This window comes from Scophthalmus maximus, chromosome 8 (assembly GCF_022379125.1).
Source record: "Scophthalmus maximus strain ysfricsl-2021 chromosome 8, ASM2237912v1, whole genome shotgun sequence".
NCBI lineage: Eukaryota > Metazoa > Chordata > Actinopteri > Pleuronectiformes > Scophthalmidae > Scophthalmus > Scophthalmus maximus.
In genome coordinates this window covers 19,858,688-19,880,862 of record NC_061522.1, presented here as the reverse complement: position 1 = coordinate 19,880,862, position 22,175 = coordinate 19,858,688, and the positions used below count along the sequence as shown (strand labels likewise).

At 43.5% G+C, this 22,175-nt stretch overlaps 1 protein-coding gene across 1 annotated transcript in view; it reads left to right on the top strand.

Annotated features, from left to right (window-relative positions):
• Positions 1–10,247: 10,247 nt before the first annotated feature.
• Positions 10,248–22,175, top strand: part of sorcs3 (sortilin related VPS10 domain containing receptor 3) — a 190,280-nt gene continuing 178,352 nt past the window's right edge. Inside the window, exon 1 of the mRNA XM_035638315.2 lies at positions 10,248–11,156. Coding sequence (XP_035494208.2) covers positions 10,491–11,156 — 666 coding nt within the window. The 5' untranslated portion in view covers positions 10,248–10,490. The remainder of the gene's footprint in view (positions 11,157–22,175) is intronic.

Sequence of the window (22,175 nt, the reverse complement as noted above, 5' to 3'; positions counted from 1 at the left end):
CAAACCTGCCACTGGCAAGCACAGCTGTGACAGCGACAAGGCACTGACTCAGCCATTGGAAGATCCAGTAGCTGCCCGAACTGTCAGTCTCTATTTAGAATTAAAGCAGTAATCGATACGGCAACCATTCACCCTGCCCCTCATGCTGTCTGTGACTAAACGGAGGGCGCGGAATTCCACAGAAGCTGAATTCATGGCGTTGAAGTAGCCCACTTCAAAACTTTTTATTAAGTCGCTGCATCCGCTGCAACGAGTGGTCGGCGCTGCAACAATTAGTCACATAAAACAACACTGTTCACGGATTATTTTATCACCTGTGCTCCCCTCCAAGAAAAATAATACAAAAGCAGTGCAAGTAATTAGGCTGCCAGACATGATAGTGCAAAGGAGTAATTAGCGGTCGTCTGATCAAGTGATACGTGAACAAGGGAGAGATACTATGTGAAGTGTTTAAGTGATCTTGGATAAGAAAAACAGTTCTACGTGCTGGGCATTCACTCGAATGCTTACCGATTAAAATTGCACAAAGTGATCATTGCAGACCCCACATTGTTCAGTGCTTATGAATCCATATACAAATGTTAGGTGCTTTGGTCCGCGAACATGGCCTGAAAGACGCTAGTGACAGCAGATGAACTGACTCATTCAATTGGCAACTAACCCTCGTCTTCATCAATCACTTGGAAACGAAGACAACGTTCATATTTTTGAAGTGCAGCGCTGGTCTCAACAAGTGTGTGGTGTGCAACGAAAGTCCAGAGTTTTTGGTTATGACATGGGAAGCCGTTTTACACGGTGTGCTATAGGCATTCGAGTGGACACTAATATTAACATTACTCTCAGCATCGAGAAGCCACGGCGACTAACATCCTCAGTTGTGTTAAAAACACAACTTTTTGGTTTCCCGCAATTTCTGAAAACGTCAAACAATTCATAACTCCTGCACTTTTTTTACAACTTTTTTGCAGCTAAATGCTGTCTGTGGTCATCGTTATATTTCTGCTTGAAACTTGTGCGAACTTTTTTTTATGGCCAATGTGTTGGCAAATCCTTAAATGTCCTGCAGGCCAGAAGCAACATTAGCATTAATTTGGAGCTGTAGATTGGGCCACATCATTAATTCATTTCCTCTCCGTTTAGCTTTTTTTTTGTTTCTACCAACTCCTCAGGAAAAAGCAAAACAAACTCTAGTTCTCTCTGGCAGCCAAATCCATGGTGTTCACCAGCTTGCCAGTGACTAGCAATGGTGGAGTGTTTTTTTCAGTGATATTAGAAAAGAGGGAAGTAAGATTTGTGCCATAGGCCTTATGAAATGATGTATGTATTCACCGGGTACAGAAAGTGGAGCCAATGTGGAAGTCGAATGACCAGGAGAGGGCTACTCCAATTGTTGCAAAAAGAAGTATGTTTCTATAGAAGTCTACCTAGAGAAAATAATTACTTCTCACTTGATTTATAATGTCAGTAAACATTTTTCTGAGGAGTATGGCCTACGTCGCTAGTTTCAGGTCTTCTTCAATACAGCATGGTGTCCATTTTGTAAACGATGGTCCGGTCCCATTTGGAGAAAAATAGACGATAAAGCACTGTAGGCATCTTGGCAAGGATACTATATGATGGTACCGTCCAATGGGTGCAGGTTGCAGGTGTAGGTGGACGAGCTCTCAGTCAGAAACACATCCAGTCATAATAATGCATGAAACGCTGTTACATTTCCACTTCAAGTGTAGCTTCCCAGTAATTTTAAGATTTGTTGGAGCAATTATACAAGTCCATGCAATGTCACAGCTCACAGGGCATCAAATATTCTGAAGTCTATTCTTGGATTCATTCCATTTTATAACTGAAACTCATAAAAAGCTCCGTGGACATCTGTGAATAGCTAGTATCTAAAACAGCCAGCAAGTGCTAGGAAGTATAGTAAATCACTTTCTTTTCTTGAAGTCAGCAGAAACCCCTTAGTAGGTATTTTTTGATCAGTCTTCATACTTACAGTCATGATATCTCAACCTCCTCCACAGCATCAGACAGGATATAATTGGTATTTGTCCCTCAGCTGTGCCTGACACACACACAGGGCAGCTTTTGTTCAACTACAACTCTGACTGACACGACACACATGCACCAGAGATGTAAACGTAAAAAGTTGCCATGATTTATTTCATAACTAGCTCCATTGATGGAGTTGATTAGGGTGTGAGGCCTAGCTCATGGCTGTTGATGGGTTGCCAGGTTACAGGCATACAAATACAAACAGGTTAACCCAACTCAAGCTGTCTTGCTCCTGCTTCTCTTACTGCTCAACGTCGCCACCCTCAACCATCACCCTCTATTGCTTGAAAGACTATTAAATCTGTTAAAAATTCTGTCTGGCTTTCTGCATCTTTGGTCCAAATTCTAGCTCTGCCCTGAACTCTTTTAATTACAGAAAAAGACATCCTGCGCCCCCTGAACTATCAGTCACGAGTTGACGTCATGATGAACACTGTCTGCTGCCATGATGTAATGCAAGTAACCAATGTGTGCACGTTATTATGCATCATCCAAGACTGTCTAGGTCTGCCTTTGAGTTGTCGCTGCAAAATTAGTCCGAAAAGGATGAAATTATTCTTTACAGATCTCAAAAGTTTCTTGATTATTTGTTATGCATAATTAATACATCATTTATATTTCATTATATATTGCACATATTATATGTTGTACAATGTTTAATTTCTTGCATTGCAATTTGTGCTAAGTGTTGTACAAATAGTGTGTGTGTGTGTGGGGGGGCGGCAATGCCACTATACATTGAGGCTGCCATTTTGCAGTGCTGTCCGGATGTTTAATGAGAATTATTGTACCCTATATAGCGGACCCATAGTATCCCACTATGGATTAAGAAAAGTAGTGTACAACCGATTATCACTTACAAAGCTATATATACCATCATGCATTGTGCTTGCGCTGAATGAAAAAAAAAAGGCAGACAGATGAGAGGAGAGAGAGTATTGTCACCTACCGTTAAAGTACATTTCTGTTTAACTTCAGCTTTTTACCTAAAATTTCAAAAGCATCAAGACACATTGCAAAAAGAAACACACATATGAGTGGACATCCAGCTACACTTGAAATTGAGAATAGAAAACCTAATAAGCTGAGACAGAACAAGACTATATGAGAATAAAAGTCACAGTGCAAGAAATAAGCCTCCGAATTGACTTAATGAAAGACAGCAGCAAACAGGAAAGCCTTGATTTGCAAGCAAGTGAAAGTTGGAGCAGTTACAGGATATTTTGTATTCATTAATTTGAGGAGATACGAGTATGATATGTATTTATCACAATAATGCATACATTTATTCACTAAAGTGATTAGGGAGGGGTGAATGAGTGCATGATTGAGTAACTCGGGATGATCCTTCTTTTGAACTTCCTGCTTGGACTCAATTTGTGTTTCCTGTGCTTTAAAAAAAAGTATTTTTATCTCACCTGTGTCTCATTAGTTAATATGTCACAGTGTATTTAGAGCCTCGTTTCCCTTTTTCAGTTGCCAGAATTTTATGTTATTCCACTGAATGCGTCTTGGCTGTGTCCAGCAAAACGTCTGCTTCGTCTGTGTTTGGACTTTTTTATTTTCTTAATGTTTTCACCGGATTTTGGATTTCTGCTTCTTCCCCTGTGGACTTGTTTGTTTGCCCGCGCTGGTTTTTAACTGAATATTTGTATTATTCAAGATACGTGTCGGTCTTGATTTAATCACAGCAGAAAACATACAGCTCGTCCTGTTTTGACTATTGTCACAGAATGTAAAGGTCAAAATGAAGAGGCAAAAGCAAGCCATGGCAACAGTCCTGTGGTTACAGACCACGAAAACACACTTAAATTACACCTCTGAAACAAGGTTTGAATTCACATCATTTCTGTTGGCAGTAAATCTGCCTCAAAGTTGCATTCAAAGAATGACTAGAGCTATGGTGACTGCTTTCATTCACCACTGCTGAACCCTGTCCTCTACGCTTAATCCTTACTGTACCTAATGATTCCCAGAGCAACTTAACTAATTATGTTTGTACTGCAGTGAATGAAGCTAAGCCCCTACACAAGCATATGTCAATCCATGACTATCAAAGGAAAAAGGGCAATTACAGTTGCGTGTCCAAGGACTCTCTATCATAGCCTGACCTTTTGGCTTGATGAGCTAAGAAACCCACAAGAGACTCATCCAAATGTCACATGTTTCATGACAGTGCTCGATTCCCCGGGCTTTGGTGTATTTATGGTGACCCCTGTCTGTATTGATTCACTATGTTTGAGCTCCTACCAGGGAAATCCTACAATTTTAAGGAATAGTTATTCTGTACTGTACCCCTCCTATAACACAAGTTTCCAGTAATAATGTACACCATGTGCTGTACATACCAAATTAGGCAATGCTAACTTATCACTAACATGATAGTGCTATCATCATGACGGCCTTTACACCATGTGGTTGGTTAATCTACATAAGCTATAGATCTCTAATCCTATTTATTGCAAAGGTAAATGCATGCATGATCTGTATAAGCTTTAGATCATCTCTCTAGACCTATTGTTTTACGTAGATATCTTGGGAAATGCGTATTTTGGCCCTTGACCTTTGACCAATCAGCTCCAAAAGTTAATTCTATTCTATTTTATATACTGATATTCCTTCTTTTTTTTTTTACATCATCTCATGCAATCATGCTATTTTATATACTTCTGTTCCTTTCGTTTATACTTCCTCTCATGCCCTCTCTTTTAATGCACTTCACCTTTGAATTTAATGTTTTGTTTTTTTTGATGTTCTTTATCTGCTCATTTGTTAAACACTTTGAATTGCCACTGTGTATGAATTGTGTAGTGTATATAAATAAACTTGCATTGCCTTGCCCCTGGTGATACCAGAATTAATATTGCCAGCAATTATGGTGAATATTAGTGTTATTTGGTCCAAACACACATGGGTCGAAAACAATACCCTGCTTCCGACTCTGCTGGCGAGCAGGATAATAATTAATAATAATAAAGATGATGATGATGACTATAATAATAATGGTCTGCTTAGAAACTTTGGTTGTGTTTGAAGTCTTAGCAGCGGAAAATAATTTTTGTAGCAGTAATTTGTAATGGTTTGGGAACACACTGTCCTTTTCCTGTCTTGTCATCGTTGTTGTTGTTATTGTTGTTTAGGTATGAGGACGTGGCCTTGTCAGGAGTGGATATCGCAGGCCGGGACTGCACATTTGTTTGCCTTCAATTTTTTTCTTTCACAGTACAATTCATTGTAATGGACAGATAGTTTTAGATGGCTTTAAAACAGAACAGGCAAAGCGATGCTTTAATGATATGGTCTAAGAATCTACAGCTTGTGTACCTTTATGTCTTATGTTGCATACAAATGATTTGAGAGAATGCCTCTTATTTACCTCGGAAGCTGTGGCAGTATACAGAAGTTGATTGTAAGAGCATTACCAGTAAGATGTAAGCACACCTACATACAGCAAATATGGCTCTTTTTCTTTTACCTGCCAGTCCCAAAGGCGCCCAACACAATGAACCTCAGTCTGGATTCCTCTGAAATATATTCCCTACGCAAACATGTTGTCGTTATGAGATCGTGCCCTGTAATAAATTATCATTCTTCAAAGCTACTAAGCATCATTTACTCACCATAAAGGAGACTTTGATTTGCACCTTTGAACCTCAACTTATTGAGTCACTGGCTTTCAAAGTACTTTGTTGGCTTTGCGAGGAGCCATGCGGAATTATCTTTTATTTTTAAAAATAAGATGAAAATAGGCTGATGTGTTCTGCTTGGAAGTTGATTCAGGAGCAACATGTTTCCAGGGTAACAAATTCAAACAAGCTGGCTCATCAATTTTTATCGCAGATAGAGAGAATGTGACATTCTGAGAGCAGGGCTGATTTATGGTTGTGAAATTCAAACATTTTTCAGAGGAAGGCTAAGATACAGTATGTTTCTGAGGTAGCTTAAACAGCCATTAAAGTTGTATTTCATGGCCATTCAAAATGTTTTGAGTCTTTTATACTTACTAGACTTACCTCTTTGATAAAATATTCCAAACTCAAGGTTCAGTTACTGGCTAATTCAGGGGAAACCCAAACTTTTACAACTTTCTTAAACAAAAAAAAAACACTGGTTTACCTGCGGCTATGCCAACACGGGGGAAGACCGTTATCGCCTTTGAGATGAAAAGGTTAGTAACGCTGCAGGGTAAGATAGAGCCAATGGTGGCCAGATTGACTCTTTAGACGCCGGTGCCAGTGTTTGGTGGAGTGGAGCCTGCATTCCAGTGTTAGCAAGAAGATTAATATTAGCGTGACATTCACAGGATGATGAAGCTGTGGCTGTTTCTCCTTCATTCACAAGAGCCAACAATGATCTCATGACCATTCTGCCGAGATCTCTCTTTAGGCAAACATGCTTCATCCTCCTTTTCCAAACAATTATTATTCCTTTTTTTTGGTTATTGTTAGTATTTTCATGAATCTGAAAGGGTGTGCAAGCTGTAAATCTGGGTGGGCAGGTGCACATCCAGGCCCATCCTTAGAGCTGCTTTGCGGTCTACTCTCCTCAGATGGATGCAGGCCCTTGATTGAGACACAGCTTCGGTCTGATGTTCAGGAACCGCTGATGTTGTCGAGTGCTGGCGCTCTTTCGCTTCCTCTCGTCTTCAGTCCTCGCCATATTGTTCCCAACATATGCCTAGGAGGACTTGTGTCTAAGGTGTATCAGCTTACCAGAGTTCTTAAGGTATTGGATGACTTGAGGGCAGTACTAACACCATGTGACTTGAACTCTCTCAGTGGATCTCCAGTCCTGCCAGTCCCTGGGGTATGCTCTTGGTGGCCCCTTCATAGCGGTGTCTGTTTTGGTCTAAGTCAGGGTAAGATTGTGTAATCCACTGCTTGGTCTTGTTGTTCTAGAACCCCCCCTGCTCAGTATTTATATTCTAGAATACTGGTGGCAGTTTGAAGTGTACAGTTTAAAAAAATTGGATATACAGATAAAAAGAGACAAATATTCAACAATAGATAGAGTGATAGGGCTGTAGCCTCAGAATTAGATTGTAATCTAAGGCTCTCTTGATTTGTATTTGTCATCTGCATCATCTCTGAATACAAACAAAGACTCATCCTTGGTTTTACAATCATCAACAACCACAAACTGTTAACGTCACGTAAAGTTATTGTCATGAAGTTATACAGCCTATGCCACTCACAGCTGAGGTTCTTCAGTTTTTATGCAATGGTGTAATATAATATGACACTTTAGTCGTATCACATTATGAGGCTTTCAGCTGCCCTGCTGCAGGAAGAACCGAGGGCAGGGTCAGGTACAGATCAGCGCCACGGGCTCAGGGCAGAATTAAAGAGTCTTGCTCATGGCCTCATCCTCCTGTTAAAGGCTGGTCTCCGAGTACCAGGCCGCCCTCTTTGTAAAGATAAATCCATATCGCGTTGAGGTACAGTACGTCTCAGACATAAACTGGGCTCAGCTTCTTTTTGGTGCAAAATACATCCTTCTCGGCTGTGGATTGATTTGAAAAATCCCATGAGATTGATTGTTAAGAGTGATTAATAATTTCCACTCCATTAGTAAGCCATGATAATTGATGAATGGCAGCATCACGAGAGATCAGAAGTTTCATTCACTTTCATTAAAATGTCATTAGACGTCTCACTCTGAAATAACTCAGTCTTGGGATACATTCCCTGTGTCTGTGTTGATCTGAGGTACTCCGAGTTGGGGGATGGGCACGTCCTCAAACCTTTTTAACCCTGAAGTATAGGACAGTTTTTTTCCAACCGCATTGGCTTGTGACCCATCCATTTGAAGAGTAGTGTGACATTTCGGGATATAGGTTATTCACTTTTGATGAGAATGAGGTTAACTGATGCAGCTATTGTATGTGCATTACCTATGTAGGTAGAGCCATCAACTGGTAAGCTTAGCGTAGCATGAACAATGTGAATGAAGGGAAACATCTAGTCTGGCTCTGTGCAAAGGTTACAACTTTAAAAAAGTAATTTGTTAACATTTAATGTTAACTTTTTTATTTTTATAGGCGCATAGCTGTAAAAACAAGAATGCAGTATTTTCCTCGCAGGGCCCAGTACCTGTAGCGTCATGCTAAGGTGATGGGTCTCCAGCTGTAGCTTCATTTTTCGCATACAAGATTGGTTGGTTCCTATTCTCTGCAAAGAAGTGATTACAAATGCTTTTACCAAAACATCAAACGAATTCCTTAAAATAAAGTTGTCTCCTGAAATTGTGACCATCACCCAATGACATAAGTTCAACCAGTGTTCCAATTTATTCATCTGAATATATTCCAGGGGCCAGAAGACCTAAAATGATCAACAATGCACAAGACAAGGAAATCTGAACAAAGAGTCTCAAAAGATAAAATCCTTGAAAAATAAAAAAATATTTCCATTGTCTAACATTCTTTTCAGCTTTTTTTTCGGATCCTGTTGACCCTTCATTACTGGGCTGTCTTGTCCAAGTTTTCATGCTCTAATGTTCAGAAAAGGCATCAGTGTTCTCATACCCCGACTGATGGGTTTAGCCAGCTCACAAAAAAAATAAATGAAAATGACAAGCTGGTCTTTTTTCACAGTCTGCAGATACACGCATTTATGATCACAAACACAGAAAAAGTGATTTTTGCATAATATGTCACCTTAATACAGGTGTGTGTGTGTGTGTGTGTGTGTGTACTTTTTCTCTTGAGCTGCAGTTGGAAATCCACAAAACTGTCCTCTTTTTTCTTCACGCTGACATGATCTACAATGTGTTGAAATGCAGGCTAAGTCCCCTATAGCCTATTCCCTGATGGGTAATTTGCGGGTAGTCAAGTTGATGGACAAGGACACAACATGTTACATCGCTAATAAATAACCCGCCTGCACTTAAGTACTCAAAACACCAACACACCCGCACGCACGCACGCGCACACACACACACACACACACACACACACACACACACTTCCAGCTCAAATATCACGATTCCCTCCGCGCACTGAGTCCTTGATGGGCAGAGCGCGGCTGCACAGCCCCCCATCTCCCCTTCCCCTCCTCCTCTCATGTGCCTCTAGGCGCTGCCTGATTCCCCCCCCCCCAGGAGTGGTGCAACTCCCTGCCAATTCTTCCAAATCCATCAGTGACTTTTCTGCTTCCCCCCCTCCCCCCTGTTTTCCCATACCGTCACAGTGACCCGGTCTCTCCCGCCAGGGAAGGAGCTGCTCTCCCGTTCCATTCTTCACATTACGCTGCGTGTGGAATGAATGAGAGAGGGGGATTGGCAGCCTGTGTGTGTGTGTGTGTGTGTGTGAGAGAGAGATTGCGTGAGTGCGTGAGTGCGTGCGTGGACGCACCGCAGCCAGGGAAGCGACAAATATGATATAACTGGCCAGCGGAGGCTGCTGGTTTCTGCACGGAGTGCTGTTTATCGGTAAATGCGTTATTATTATAATTAGATTTATTTCTTTTAGCCAACCGCAGCACAGTTCAACCGGAGGTGCCACTGTATGCTCTTTGACATGCTTTTTTTTTGACAGTCTTTAAAAAGCATGTACCCTGCGTGGGTACATGCTTTTTTCTGGTAATAACAAAATTGTGGCCATTATTATTCCTAAAATGAATATTGGCTACATTTTGTTTAACGTCATTAAATGAAACACCTTCTCATCTGGCCCAAAACAACATATGTCCATGAAAACATTGCTTCTTTTTAATTATTATACTATTTTACTTCAATATTGCTTTGAAAAAAATGTTTTGGGGTCATTTTCTAGACGCTATCCTTGAAAGGTAGTGACTCCTTATTGGTAAATCGTTGGTTTCGCTGCTATTTTGGTAAAAAAAAAACCCAAAAAGAATGGAAACAAAAAGTGATATCATCAAAGCCAGGTATAATATAAGCATGTTAACACAGATGTGGACCGTGACTCCGCTTCACTCTGCTCACCGGCCAGAGGCCCCTTCAGCGGATCCAACTGAAACCCAAATCAGCAAAGAAAACATGTAAGCACACTGGACACAAATTATAAAGCCTGTTAATTAATACATTGTCGTTTTGTCGATAGGATTATTGCAATAAAGGGATAAACTTCGAACGGATAACGGGAGGAGATTCAGCTCCGCGGACAGCGTCTCTCTCCCTCCCTCCCTCCCTCCTCTCTCTCTCTCCCTCTCTCTCACTCTCTCTCCATCTCTTCCGGGCGCACACTCGGCAGCTGGCTGCGATACAGCTCCTCCCTCCTGTGTGGTGGCTTTTCCCGACCAAAGATCCTTGGACGTGAACAGTTTCGCTGAGGAGCACTTTTTCTCCCCTCCCAAACAACCAGACGGACAACCAAAGGCGCCAGTCCCCCCCCCCATATCGACCTGTAGGGGAAGGGAGCTAAGGTGTCGGATATAGGTGTCGGTCCTTCGCCCTCTCCCAAATCTCTGTCAGCGATGGAGACTTGGGCTGGCTCCTGCCCAGGATTGCACTTATCTCTAGGTATCTGGGTGATGATTGCCGCGCTCACCCCGGGAAATGCCAAGGCGGAGATAACCTGCGCATCCTGCCCGTCGCCAGTTCAACTTCACCTGGAGAGATTAGAGCTGGGATTGCGCACGGGGCCGACGGAGGAGCCGAGCGCCCCAAAGTTTAAAGAACTCGGGGTTGCCGACCAAAATGCGGGAGTGGACGAGGACCAAGAGACGGGCGTTGCTTCTGTCGAGGACCTCTCCCCGTTTCCCCAAGATGTCAGTTCGGATGGAGTTAGAACAGAGGGAGATACGCCAGGGCGCAGCGGAGAAAGTAACCGCGCCAGCGTCGAGGAGGAAAGGGAGCCCGAGATGGGCGAGGGTGCGTCCGCGCTCCGGAGAGCGAGGAGAAGCGGCGCTGAGTTCGCCGAGTTCGGCCAGAGCAGGTGGACCGGCCGGACCGGCGCGGAAGCCGGCGGCGCGCCGGAGGACGGACAGAAGCCGGGCAGGTCCGACTTGGGCTGGAACAGGGACGAAGGGAGAGGGAATACCCGGCAGGATGAGCCCAAGATCGCCAGCAGCACTTTCTCTCTGACGGGGGACTCCGCGCACAACCACGCGGTGGTCTACTGGTCGGGGCAAAACAGCAGCGTGAGTAGAGACCCGCGGATTGATAGAAATTTGTTCCTCTGCGTATTTGGCCGCTTTCCAGCGCACGGTTTGTTTTTGCCAGCGGCTCGGTTGCACAAACTCCGTGCCGCACAGCGCAGAGACTTTGCGCGGCGGCGTGCCCCGCGGAGCTGTGGTGGTGGTGTCACCGTTAACAGGTGCACATGGAAGCTACAGATGCGCGCCGATGCGCTGTTCCAGAAATGCCAGGCTTTGGTACAGTTTTTGGCAATCGGATTAGCGAGACCTTCGACTCTCCAATTACGCACGAAAAAAAACAAACCCTTCTCCGCCAAAGCCTCTCCGGTGCTGTTTTGTTTTTAATTATCCGAACCTTGTTACTTCCCCGTGTCACTTCGTGCTAAACGAGAGTCGTGCCTTTTTTCCCCTTTTTTTTTTTTGTTTAATATCGACTTTTCTTCGTGATTTACGGTCTCGGTGTGAAATATGTATGATTTATTTGCAGCGATTTGGAGATATGCTAATGTATGATTCATCCCCTCCCAACTGATGCGAGCTTTTTCATCCAAATTAATTGACTGGGGAAGGAGGGAGTCATAAAATATTGCTCAGTCTCGGATAAGCCCTTGAATTCTGTAGATTATGAATTTCTCCTCTGCATGACTCCTCGTGCTTCTCGTGAATTTTTGAACTGAGCACCGCCCCCCCCCCCCCCCCAAAAAAAGACAGTTAATCGTGGTTTATTGACTTTTTAGGAGCTATTTAATCTTTAAACGTCTTAGGTGACCGTGTGATACTGTTTTTTTATATTGCACATAAAGGTGTATTAGCACAGACTTTCCAAAGGGGGGTGTGCAGTGTTTGGAGGCTCAGTCTTGCCCCATCTGCGTTATCATCAAAGGGGAGATGTGTGACTCCCTGAAATAATGGTGCCTAATGACATGGACTGAGGGATTAAATGCTACACTAAACTGCAGAAATTGTGACACCACTGACATAAAATATAAACCCGGGCGAAGTGTTTCCTTCAATGCTCGACGCTCCATTTAAGACTCGGTGGTAGTATATCGAATTTAATAGGTTCTCTCGCTCTGTGGGTGTATAAGAGGGCAACATGCAGCTCTTTGACTATCACAGCATCACTGTACAGGTCAAAGAAGGGGGAAGCCTGCTGCAATAGCATGTGAAAATCTCTACAACAGCTGGAAATAATTCTCACAGTATAGGTCTCGAAAAATGACACAGACCACATCCAGGCCCGCACTGCAATATACGCGAAGGATGAAAAATCCCCTTGCATACAAGAAGGACCTAATGGGAAGAGAATAATGAGACAAAACGAATCAAGAGTCATTTGCACAACCATGTAAGCTCACAGGGAGCCCGTGGGCTCTTCTTTGTGGTTTCACAAGCTTAATTTGTTGTTGTGGCTGCTGCACTTTGCTTTATTCCGTTTGAGAAAAAGGGGGAAAAAAAGGAAAATCCCACATATTCAGTGTTGTCGGAGCCGATTATGACACGGTGCATGAACTTGTTTTTTAACCTGCAGTGAAGACTGAGGCACTGCGAGTGGAACATGCTTGTATGTGCGTGAGTGTGCAGTGGATGGAGAGGGTGAGGAGGTTATTGTGTGCCGCTGCCCCTCAGCTTTAAATCTTCAATAATTATCTTGACAACTGAGGCCTTTATTTCAAAGGCTTTTTTCTTCCTCGGCCAAAAAATGTGAGGGGACCCGGCGCGGCCTCGAGAGCGGCTTCAAGAGCGGAGATCTCCTACTTAGTCTTCATTGGCCCGTCGGTGCTTGTGGTGATGAATGGGCTGGTAGGACGGGCGGATTGGAGCTTGAAGTCTGCTAACTTAACTGCATCAGTAGTTCATTTAGAGTGAGAGTGAGTGGCTGACTTCAGCGATATCTAGCGGATTGGAAGGATGATTAGTTTGGCATCTTAGTCTTGACTGTCTATTTTGTGGTATCCCACACTTTTCATCACACCGTTCGACAGAGACTGTTGAGACCAGTTGAATAAGAACACCGGTTGCTTGGTTAGACACTTAAAAACCACCTGAGGCATGACCTATGTTACAGCTGACCTATGTTACGTTTGACTAACAAGCTGCCGCTTATAAGTAATGATCTGTTATCTCCATGGAGCAAAAAGCAGCAGAAGCGGGATGATGTTATATGTTGTCGGGTGCACGAAGCAGCTGACCACCTATCTCCTGCCAACAACTAATGTTGTTGTCTTTTAGCCTTGACCAGGAGTTACAGTAGGCCGTAATGATAAATACATACATTGGATAAATAATTATAGGACTAAATGAATCTAAATTTAATACATAAAAATGTCAAGCCAGTTCATTCTTCGTGTGCTGCAGCCCACCGTTTCCCCCACGCTGATTCCATCTCAACATATCAGACAGTAATGCCACGTGTGGCCCGCCCTCACATTCAACAAACATCCTTTTCCTGTATCCAGCCATAGTCGAGCGGGCCATCAGGCTTTCCAAAACATATACACTGAGGCAGCTAATTGCATCATGTCAGTCAATATTGATTTCTTTTAACCATAACCACAAACTTTTCCTAACATAAAGCTACAGTGTATAATATTTAGAAGATCATATTCACAGAAATTTAAAATATTTATTCACGATTGTGTGTTCATATATGTATAATCACCTGCAACAAAGAACCAATGTTTTTTTGTCAACTTGAATGAGTTAAATATAGTAACATTAGGGGGACCCGACCTCGGCGTCGTGTTGGAACGCAGCATTATATACAGTTGCAGAAAACAGTCCAGAATACAACGGATTCGCATTGAATTTCCAGCGCTGCAGGAATCCGGAAGTGGAATCAACGCTGCGCCACCATAAAGTGTCCCCTGTCAGATGCTCAGTCGGTTGCAGTTTGCAACTTTTCCACCAGATGTCGCCAGAACAGTACAAAAATTTCACACTGGGGCTTCAAAGAGGCAACAGAGAACTCCTGTGCCCCTAGCGGATACAGGTGGTATTGCCGGTTGCTCACTGTCGTACTGTAAAGATGCAGGAACTTTTCCTCAGAGCTCCTGAGGATGCTGTCAACACCACTTTGGAGATAACGAAACGATAAGGAAGAAGTATTTACCATGAATCGAGTCGCCATTTTTCGCAAAAAACGCAAGAGAATAACATGTGTAAGCGGGGCATATAAGCATGGATAGTGTAATTTTTCCAATCACCATTATAAGGTGCAATCGGTTTTAACATTATTATGACAAGTTTAAGCCAATGGGCCACGTCGGATTCATTAAAACTCCTCTGTCTTAAGAGAGGTGTGTAAATGAATCTGCGTAAACACGATGAATGCCCCTGCGTGCACCAACACCAACCGTGCACTTCACCACGGCGCAAGTTAGCATATGACGCTGGTGTGAACCCTCCCATCTCGTCTGCGAGGTGTCGTCAAATAATTTGAAGGAATTTTTTCCTTCAATTTTTTCAAGTAAATGATTTGAAACTAGCTCGCATGGCGACAATTAACCATCAACAAATAACCAGCAACTCTGCGCGTTCCCTCCACAACACGCATGCCGACTGCCAACTGAGATGTGCGCTCCACTGACCATTGCGCATCAACATTTAGCAGGTAAATGAATACACTTAGAATTATATTCTAATTCAAACTGCAGACTTCAACGGAATAATGTCAACCTAATGAGGTGAAACTTATGAGTTTCAAACACTATATTTAATTTAAGTGAAAAACTTGGTTTGGCTATCAGCAGACTAATTGACGCGACTCCTCCTACTGTCTTTTCCAACAGTCAACAGTTAATGTTTATTTCTCACTTTGACCACAGACTTTTTTTTAATAACCTTTACCAGGCCGTTCTTCTTTTAAACAGGACCACAATCGGTCCAATCCTCAACCAAGTAGTGTCATTTGGCTAAACCCAACCAGATGATGACCACACCTGGCGGTCGATCAGAAAAAAGCTCATGTAAATCCTTTTTAAGCGTTCACGCGTGTTTCAGAAAGCAATCATAGGGTTGCCCCGTCAGCAAACGCTGACATGTGACCTGCTTTGTCCTTTACGTCCGAGAATTTGGACTATGACATTTGAGTTTTGTTTTATCTCGAGGGACTGTCACTCTGCTCGGATGGATGGCCGTCGTGTGTCCTGTGCGTCTGACCTTTAGCCGAGATACTGAATCCCTATCTGCTCAACCATTTCAATTCACCTGGACCATATGCCAAAAGTATGAATGTTGATTAATCTCGGTTGGCTGTCTGGTATGCGGTTTGGTTGGCTGGCCCCCTACGTCAACCATAAATTCACAACCCTCTTTGGTCCAGAGACTTTATCTGTCTTTTTTTCAGCCAGAGTGGTCGGCCGTGTCTTGTACTGCCACTACCTCTGGGAGGGCTTGACGCTGTGGTGGGTTCCCTGGGGGGGGGTGGTGTGTCCTCTGAGGCGTGTACACCAGGCTAGTACACTCTCACTGTCTCTCTGTACCTGTCCAACTTGCTGTCTCTGCCCCCGCAGCCCTACCGCTCTCTGTCCGTCTGTGTATGCGTCTCCATGTCTCTGCCCCAGGCTTATGCAGGTTATGTTGAAATCTTAACCTTAGATATTAACTGGGAATGCAGAGGTAGCAATGTGGAGACTAACTGTCATATATCATATTCATGGGCATAATTCCAGCGAAGCATCCCTACAGCAAAGTGACAAGTTCTTTACCGAAGTATTTTTGAGGCTGTGTAAACCCCCCCCCCACACACACACACACTCAGCCTGAACTAAATGGCATTGTGACTGACAGCTGGAATACAAAATGGATAGCCTGAGCAGTGCCTCTTTTAGTGTGATCTTTAGACATTAATCTGTTCAAAGGGAACCTTGAGATTTCCTCCCAGCAGCATGATAATAATGAATATATATATATTCCTTTAACCATAAATATCAGCAGATTTAGTCGATAGCAGAGGACGTGGCATCAGCTTTTTTTCAGGCTGAACGCCACATTCCCCCCCCCCTTGATGTTTTCTTCATGTACCGTGGCACATGGCGCCGCCTTTGTTGTTCTCCAATCCGTTGGGCGGGTGAGGAAATAAATTTGCATAGGACAGTGGTCTTTAAAGTCTCGAGAACTCACGCAGGGGCAGGGTCAGCCATGTCTGGCAGGCCACCAATGCAGCTGACTGTGGGTGCGTTTGAAATTCCCAAATCCCTCTTGTGAACCGGGGGAACACACGCACGCTCTCGTGAGTGGCATTTGAAGTCAAAAATGTCACGCAGCGAAAAAACGCAGACATTCAGTTCAGGTGGGAACAGGACAAATACAATATCCACATTATTTTTTTCGCAGGGTGTTGAGCAGGAATCTTAAATCGACTCCTGTTTGGAAAGAATCTGACATCCTGCAAAAAGCAACAAAAAAATGTAGTTGAGCAGTCTGCTACCTGACTGGCTGCATGCTATGGTCATTTTATGCACCGTCTATAGTGTAGAAAGACCCCAGAGACCCACCAACAAGGACAGCGCCGTGTGCCGCATCCCCAACCATGGTCTCTGCAGCGAGGGGTTGTGATTTAGTATGTAGAGGCGGGTCGTCCTCCTACCCTTCTTCCATCAACCCATCTCACCCCTCAGCCTAAATTACTGATGGTAATACATCATAAAGTTGTTTCTTTTTCTTCTCTCTCCTACTACCCTGGTGGCCCTCTGCTCTGGAGGAAGAGAGATTGGGGGGCGGGAGTAGAATATCATAAATAATGTAGACCCTTCCAGCAGGCCCTATCTCCCTTATCCCTCAATCTCTCCTCCCTCCCTCCTGCTCTAATTAATGTCTATAAAATTGATTCCCATCCCCTGTTTTTTTTGTTTTTTGCAGTGGAAGTATGATGTCGTGGCAAAAAGCCACGTGCCACAAAACATGAATGGAGAATCCGTCTTGACTGGCCTCCAGAGCTAAATTCTTGGCTGCCGTTTGCTGAACAGTTGGGGCTGGGCTGTGGCTCGCTCTTGACCTTCAGCTTTCATGCAGTGTGGTTTTAAAAAGCATGTTCCATCACTCAAGGCTCGCAGTGTATGCCTGGGCTTCTCAACGTCCATGCGTAGGTTGAGGCACATGGTGTGCAGGCTAGGTCACATTTTGATTTCTGGATACACAGCAGCATATGAAGAAAACATTTGCTTACAGAGGTTTTGTGTGGGGAGGGGTGGACAGCCACCATCCTTTGAAATCTAACCAGAAAAAATATCCCATTATGCCGTCAGTGTCATCTAACCCCTTACGACTGCGTACAAAATGAAAAAAAAATTACATCCTTTCCTGTTCCCCGAAGTAAACTGGGTCAGCACATTTTTTCGGTTGCATTTTATTACTCCAGTTAAAGGTCACTGGATGCACTTAGAAGTGTCACATAATGTTAAAACTCCCCAGAGTCCTCAGCGCCGGAACGCTGCCACATCAAGGAAGCTATTCAGGAAGCCATCCAATCAGGGTACATTGCACCTGCTGCTGCAGCACGCCGCAAATCTCGGATCACATCGAGCCACTAAAAGCTTTGAAGTTATGAGCATGTGTGTCGTAGAAACCGAGCCAGTCGGACGAGAGGCTTCAAGGCGGCGTTCCCCAAACCTAATGGTCTCATTATGTTCCCTGTACGACTGCCACGGTGGCAGCGGCACTGACGGCAGCCACCTCGCTTCGACTTCAGAGAGTCTAATCATACGCTTGGCCACAGATCCCGTTTGGCACGGGTGTGTTGACATTATCTACGTGAGGGAAAGTGCGAGGTTGAGAGAAGTCTGTGTGAAAGTGTGTGTGCGCGTTAATTACATTGGTACAACCCAGTGTCAGATTTAATTTGGTTTCAAATGCCTTTTCCCCCATTTGGGAACCCCCCCCCCCCCCCCCCCCCCCCCAAAAAAAAACGGGCGGCATTTCTTTTCGTCCTACTCTCTTCCTCTCTGCTGTGCACAGTTGGAGCGTCCATGGATTGACTTAAGGAGTAGCAAGCTTTGAGGTTTGTGCCTGCGGGACTTCCACGTCTCGGAGGCGCAGTGCATCTTGACCTTATATGCGTTTTTTTTTGTGTGATACCTTGTAATGTTGATGTCCCCTTGCCATTTCCAAAATACGGGAAAGCCGCGCAGAGCGGCCGGGCGATGGGCACGTAATAATGTCAGACCACAGTGAAGCGATCGCACGCTGTGTGTTTCTCTGCGTGTGTGTGTGTGTGTGGGGGGGGGGGGGGTTACTCTTTCTTTCAGCCTCTATTTGCTTTTACTCTCTCTTCCTCACTGTCCTCCTTCCCTATCCCTCCCACATGTTAATATGTATTCACAAGGTTGCAGATCCCCCCCCCCCAGAAAAATCGCAAACTTGCACGCATGCACAAAAGAAGAAAAACACAAGCACACACACACACACAGAGACATGCACACATTCTCGGGATGTCGTCTAACTCTCGGTCTGAAAGTGAATGGCGCCCGTGCCTGGAGGAGGTTGTCATTGATGGAGACTAATGTTGACACATCACACCCCAGGACCTGCAGTCAATTAACACATTGTCTAATTAAAGTGATCTACTGGTTTATCTATGAGAGATTGAAAGTGGCTGTAAAATGGGTCCACGCCGCATTAACTTTACAATGAGGTCTGCTTCTTAATTTCCATTTGTATTTTAATGGTAATAACCTGCTTAAACATCCCCCCATTACCAAACAGATTGTGCAAGTGTCCTCCATCGATGCCAGTGGGAGATAGATGCTCATGATTTTTCTATTTATATTTTCTGTTAATACTCTCTAGCTGCGCGGAATACTCCAGCAGCAGCCGCCGTACGTGTCTGAACTTCTGACTTTCCGTAGCATCTGCCGTGGAACTCCAGATGCCCTTTGAATAAATCACCGCTCAAGTCATTTTTTTATAGGTAATTTTCATCCCGCAAAGGTTCGCTCTTACTTTCTTTGAATGGAAACAGCATTATATTTCTATCAAGTGCAGTAATTGTCTCCTACCCAGCTTCCATGCTGAGCAGCTTTTAAAATTTTAATGACGCCGCAAGTGTTGTTTGGACTGCTTGACGGGCACGCTACTAATACGAGTCTGCCTTTATAATGGAGGGTGTGAGTGGTCATGGACAATGTTTAATTTTTAATCCCAATGCTCCTTTATAGGTTTGTGCTGTGAGGGTGGAGGATCCAGCAGGACAGAAAGTACAGTGGCCTTCTCATAATCCTTATACATAAAATTATAAAAAGTAAGATGGGCCATGGTAAAGGTTTTTGGTAACAATCTGTTTTAGTCAATAATTAGTGGTGACACTTACACCTCAAGCCTGTTTCATTCAATTCCTCCTGAGGCCCCCTTTATATTGATATACACTCAGACATGCCTCTGAGACACTCAAAACTAAAAACAAACTGAAGTCTTCTTATTCAAAATAAAACAGAAAAAAAAATGGATTCAACATTCTTGAACCCAACAACAAACTGAGAAATCAAACATCACGTCAATAGAATATACCTTATCTCCGGAAAGGCTACAAAAGCCCACACTGCAGGAAATGAAACATTCATACAATATAGACTACTCCAGTCTATAAATATTCATGACCTCAACACCACCATCTGCGGAAGGTGATACTTCTCGGAGGAAGGTCTCTGAATGTGGACCAGCCACTTACCATGGATTAACTGAGGGAAGCACTACTACTCATACACAACATACAGCGTGTATGGGTCCCCTGGTTTTTCCCTCACCGTTACTTTTCAAAATGATCCCTATAGCTTTAAAATTTTCACGCCAGGGTAGGAATTTCACGACGGCCATGGCCTCTCGCTCTGGCCCTAATGCCCTGAAAATCATTGTATGAACTCGGGTCACTGTGGCCTTTGTGTCCCTGCTTCTGTAGAGCTGTGTGCAGCACTCTATGGCCCACTTTCACTCTCTCTCCCTTTCTCTGATAGCATACTGCGAGCACGTTCACAGAGCATTATTACAAAATAACGAAGTTAGCATTACCGGATTGGGATATATACACTGTGAGTGCAGGGTATCAACAATGCATTTACAAATTTTCACTAAACGTGGTGGGAATGTTGCTCGGGATGGTACAGCGACAGCATCATTTGCTATGAGGAAGTGAACACACCGTGTGGAAAATTAAAGGTGGAAGCCAAAAACGGACAGAGAAGACCGGGTATCATGTCAAAGGGACAAGTATTGTCTTTGTGCTAGCTGACGGGAGAGGATTACAACACAATTTATAATGACAAAGCATTGAATGTAAGACGCAGTTTATGTATGTTGCTGTTTGAAACGACCTTTTTTGCTCTTCTTCAGCTGCTGTTTCGGAGACAGTTGGGCGTAGAGTGATGAGAAACACACCGTTGGAATCGGTGGACTCAAAGCTTTCTCATGTAGCTTGTGTTGTTAGCATTAAACATCATGATTGTCATATATGGACGTCGTGGACATGTACAGTTATCGTGTAAATGCAAAATGCTAATCAAGTTGATTGGTCTTTGAATTGTGTTTCGTGTAGGTGGAATTGGTTGTTATGGGCATTTAGCCGAGCTTCTCCCATTCTGTGCATATGCTGTATGTCTATATTTTTACATGATTAGCATAACTTTACATTATTATTTTCACGTGACTCATGGTCTGGACCCTAAATAGGGTCCTCTCGGGCCTAAGAGCAAGTCTAAATACTGAAAAGTCCTTTGACAGCGTTTGGCCTTTTCTCCTTACATCTTCAGACCATCAACTTTCATCACCTTAATATCTTGATTATTCAGTCTAAACAGAGGTACCAGGGATGCCAATCATCACTATTACAGTTACACTTTTCATAAAACTGCTCACCTCAGCCATAACAGAATTACAGCGACTCAGGCATTAAAACCAATTCAAACCATCATAAAATCAGTGTTAATACCCATGACATCTTGTTATATTTAACAAATCCCCTCAACCTGCCTCCCACCAGACCACCATATGATTAACAGCTTTGGCAAGGTTTCCGGCTATTCCAATAACAGGGTCTAAGTCCGAGATTCTGTCTCGAAGCCATTTTGACTAGGATGCTGGGGTATGGGGGTTAAAGGACAGGGTATGGGACCTGCCTATAACCACACAACTCAAATTAATAAATACCTCAGAGTCTGTCAATCCCAAATGAAGTATTCAAACGCAGTTTTGTACATATGCAACTCTCCACTCTCTTTAATTGGCTGCATTTCTGTCAAAATAAATTATCAATTTGCCATGACCCCTGTTAATCCATCCCTGGGCTGGTTGTTCTCCCTAATTCCAATAGTTAGTACATTTTTTTTTCAAGGCAAGAAGGCTCAGGATCAAAATCACTACTCTGGAGAGGAGACAGCTCTTCTCAAACAAACATTCCCTAACCGATGTCAACGACCAGTGGATGCAGTTAAAGAGTCCACAAGTTCAAAAAACTCAAAAAAAAAATGACATGAATAACAGATTTACAAACTCTTTTCTCACCATGATGTGGTTTCAATGCGAACAGACAAACGGACACCAGACTTGAAAAAGCATCAGTCAGACCATAATATATCTAGCCATTGATTTTCCATGTCATTGACCTCACAAATTCAACCAATCCAATACTTGGGGCACATTCATTCACAAAATGTACCATATGGGCCTCACATGCAGCTGCACCTCCAGAGCTCGAAAGGTTCATCTTCCAATAATGAAGAAGTGCTCACGGATGACAGTTTGACATGTCCTTGGCCCAGCACAGCCACAACTCTGACTTGAACCCAATTGAACATGTCTGAAGACCTTACGATGGGAGACAACCAATGTCACAGAGTTTGAATACGTATGTCAATGTGATAACTGGGTTTCTGAATTATGTCTAAATGCTCTGTGTATACTGTAGTAACGAGTGCATGATGGTAATTACTATCTTATTAAAAATGTTGGTTCTTATTGGGACCCACGTAGTGCAGTGTAAGTGTAACGAGTAAGTTTGACGCCATGGATGATGGTGTATTGAGCTGCATTATA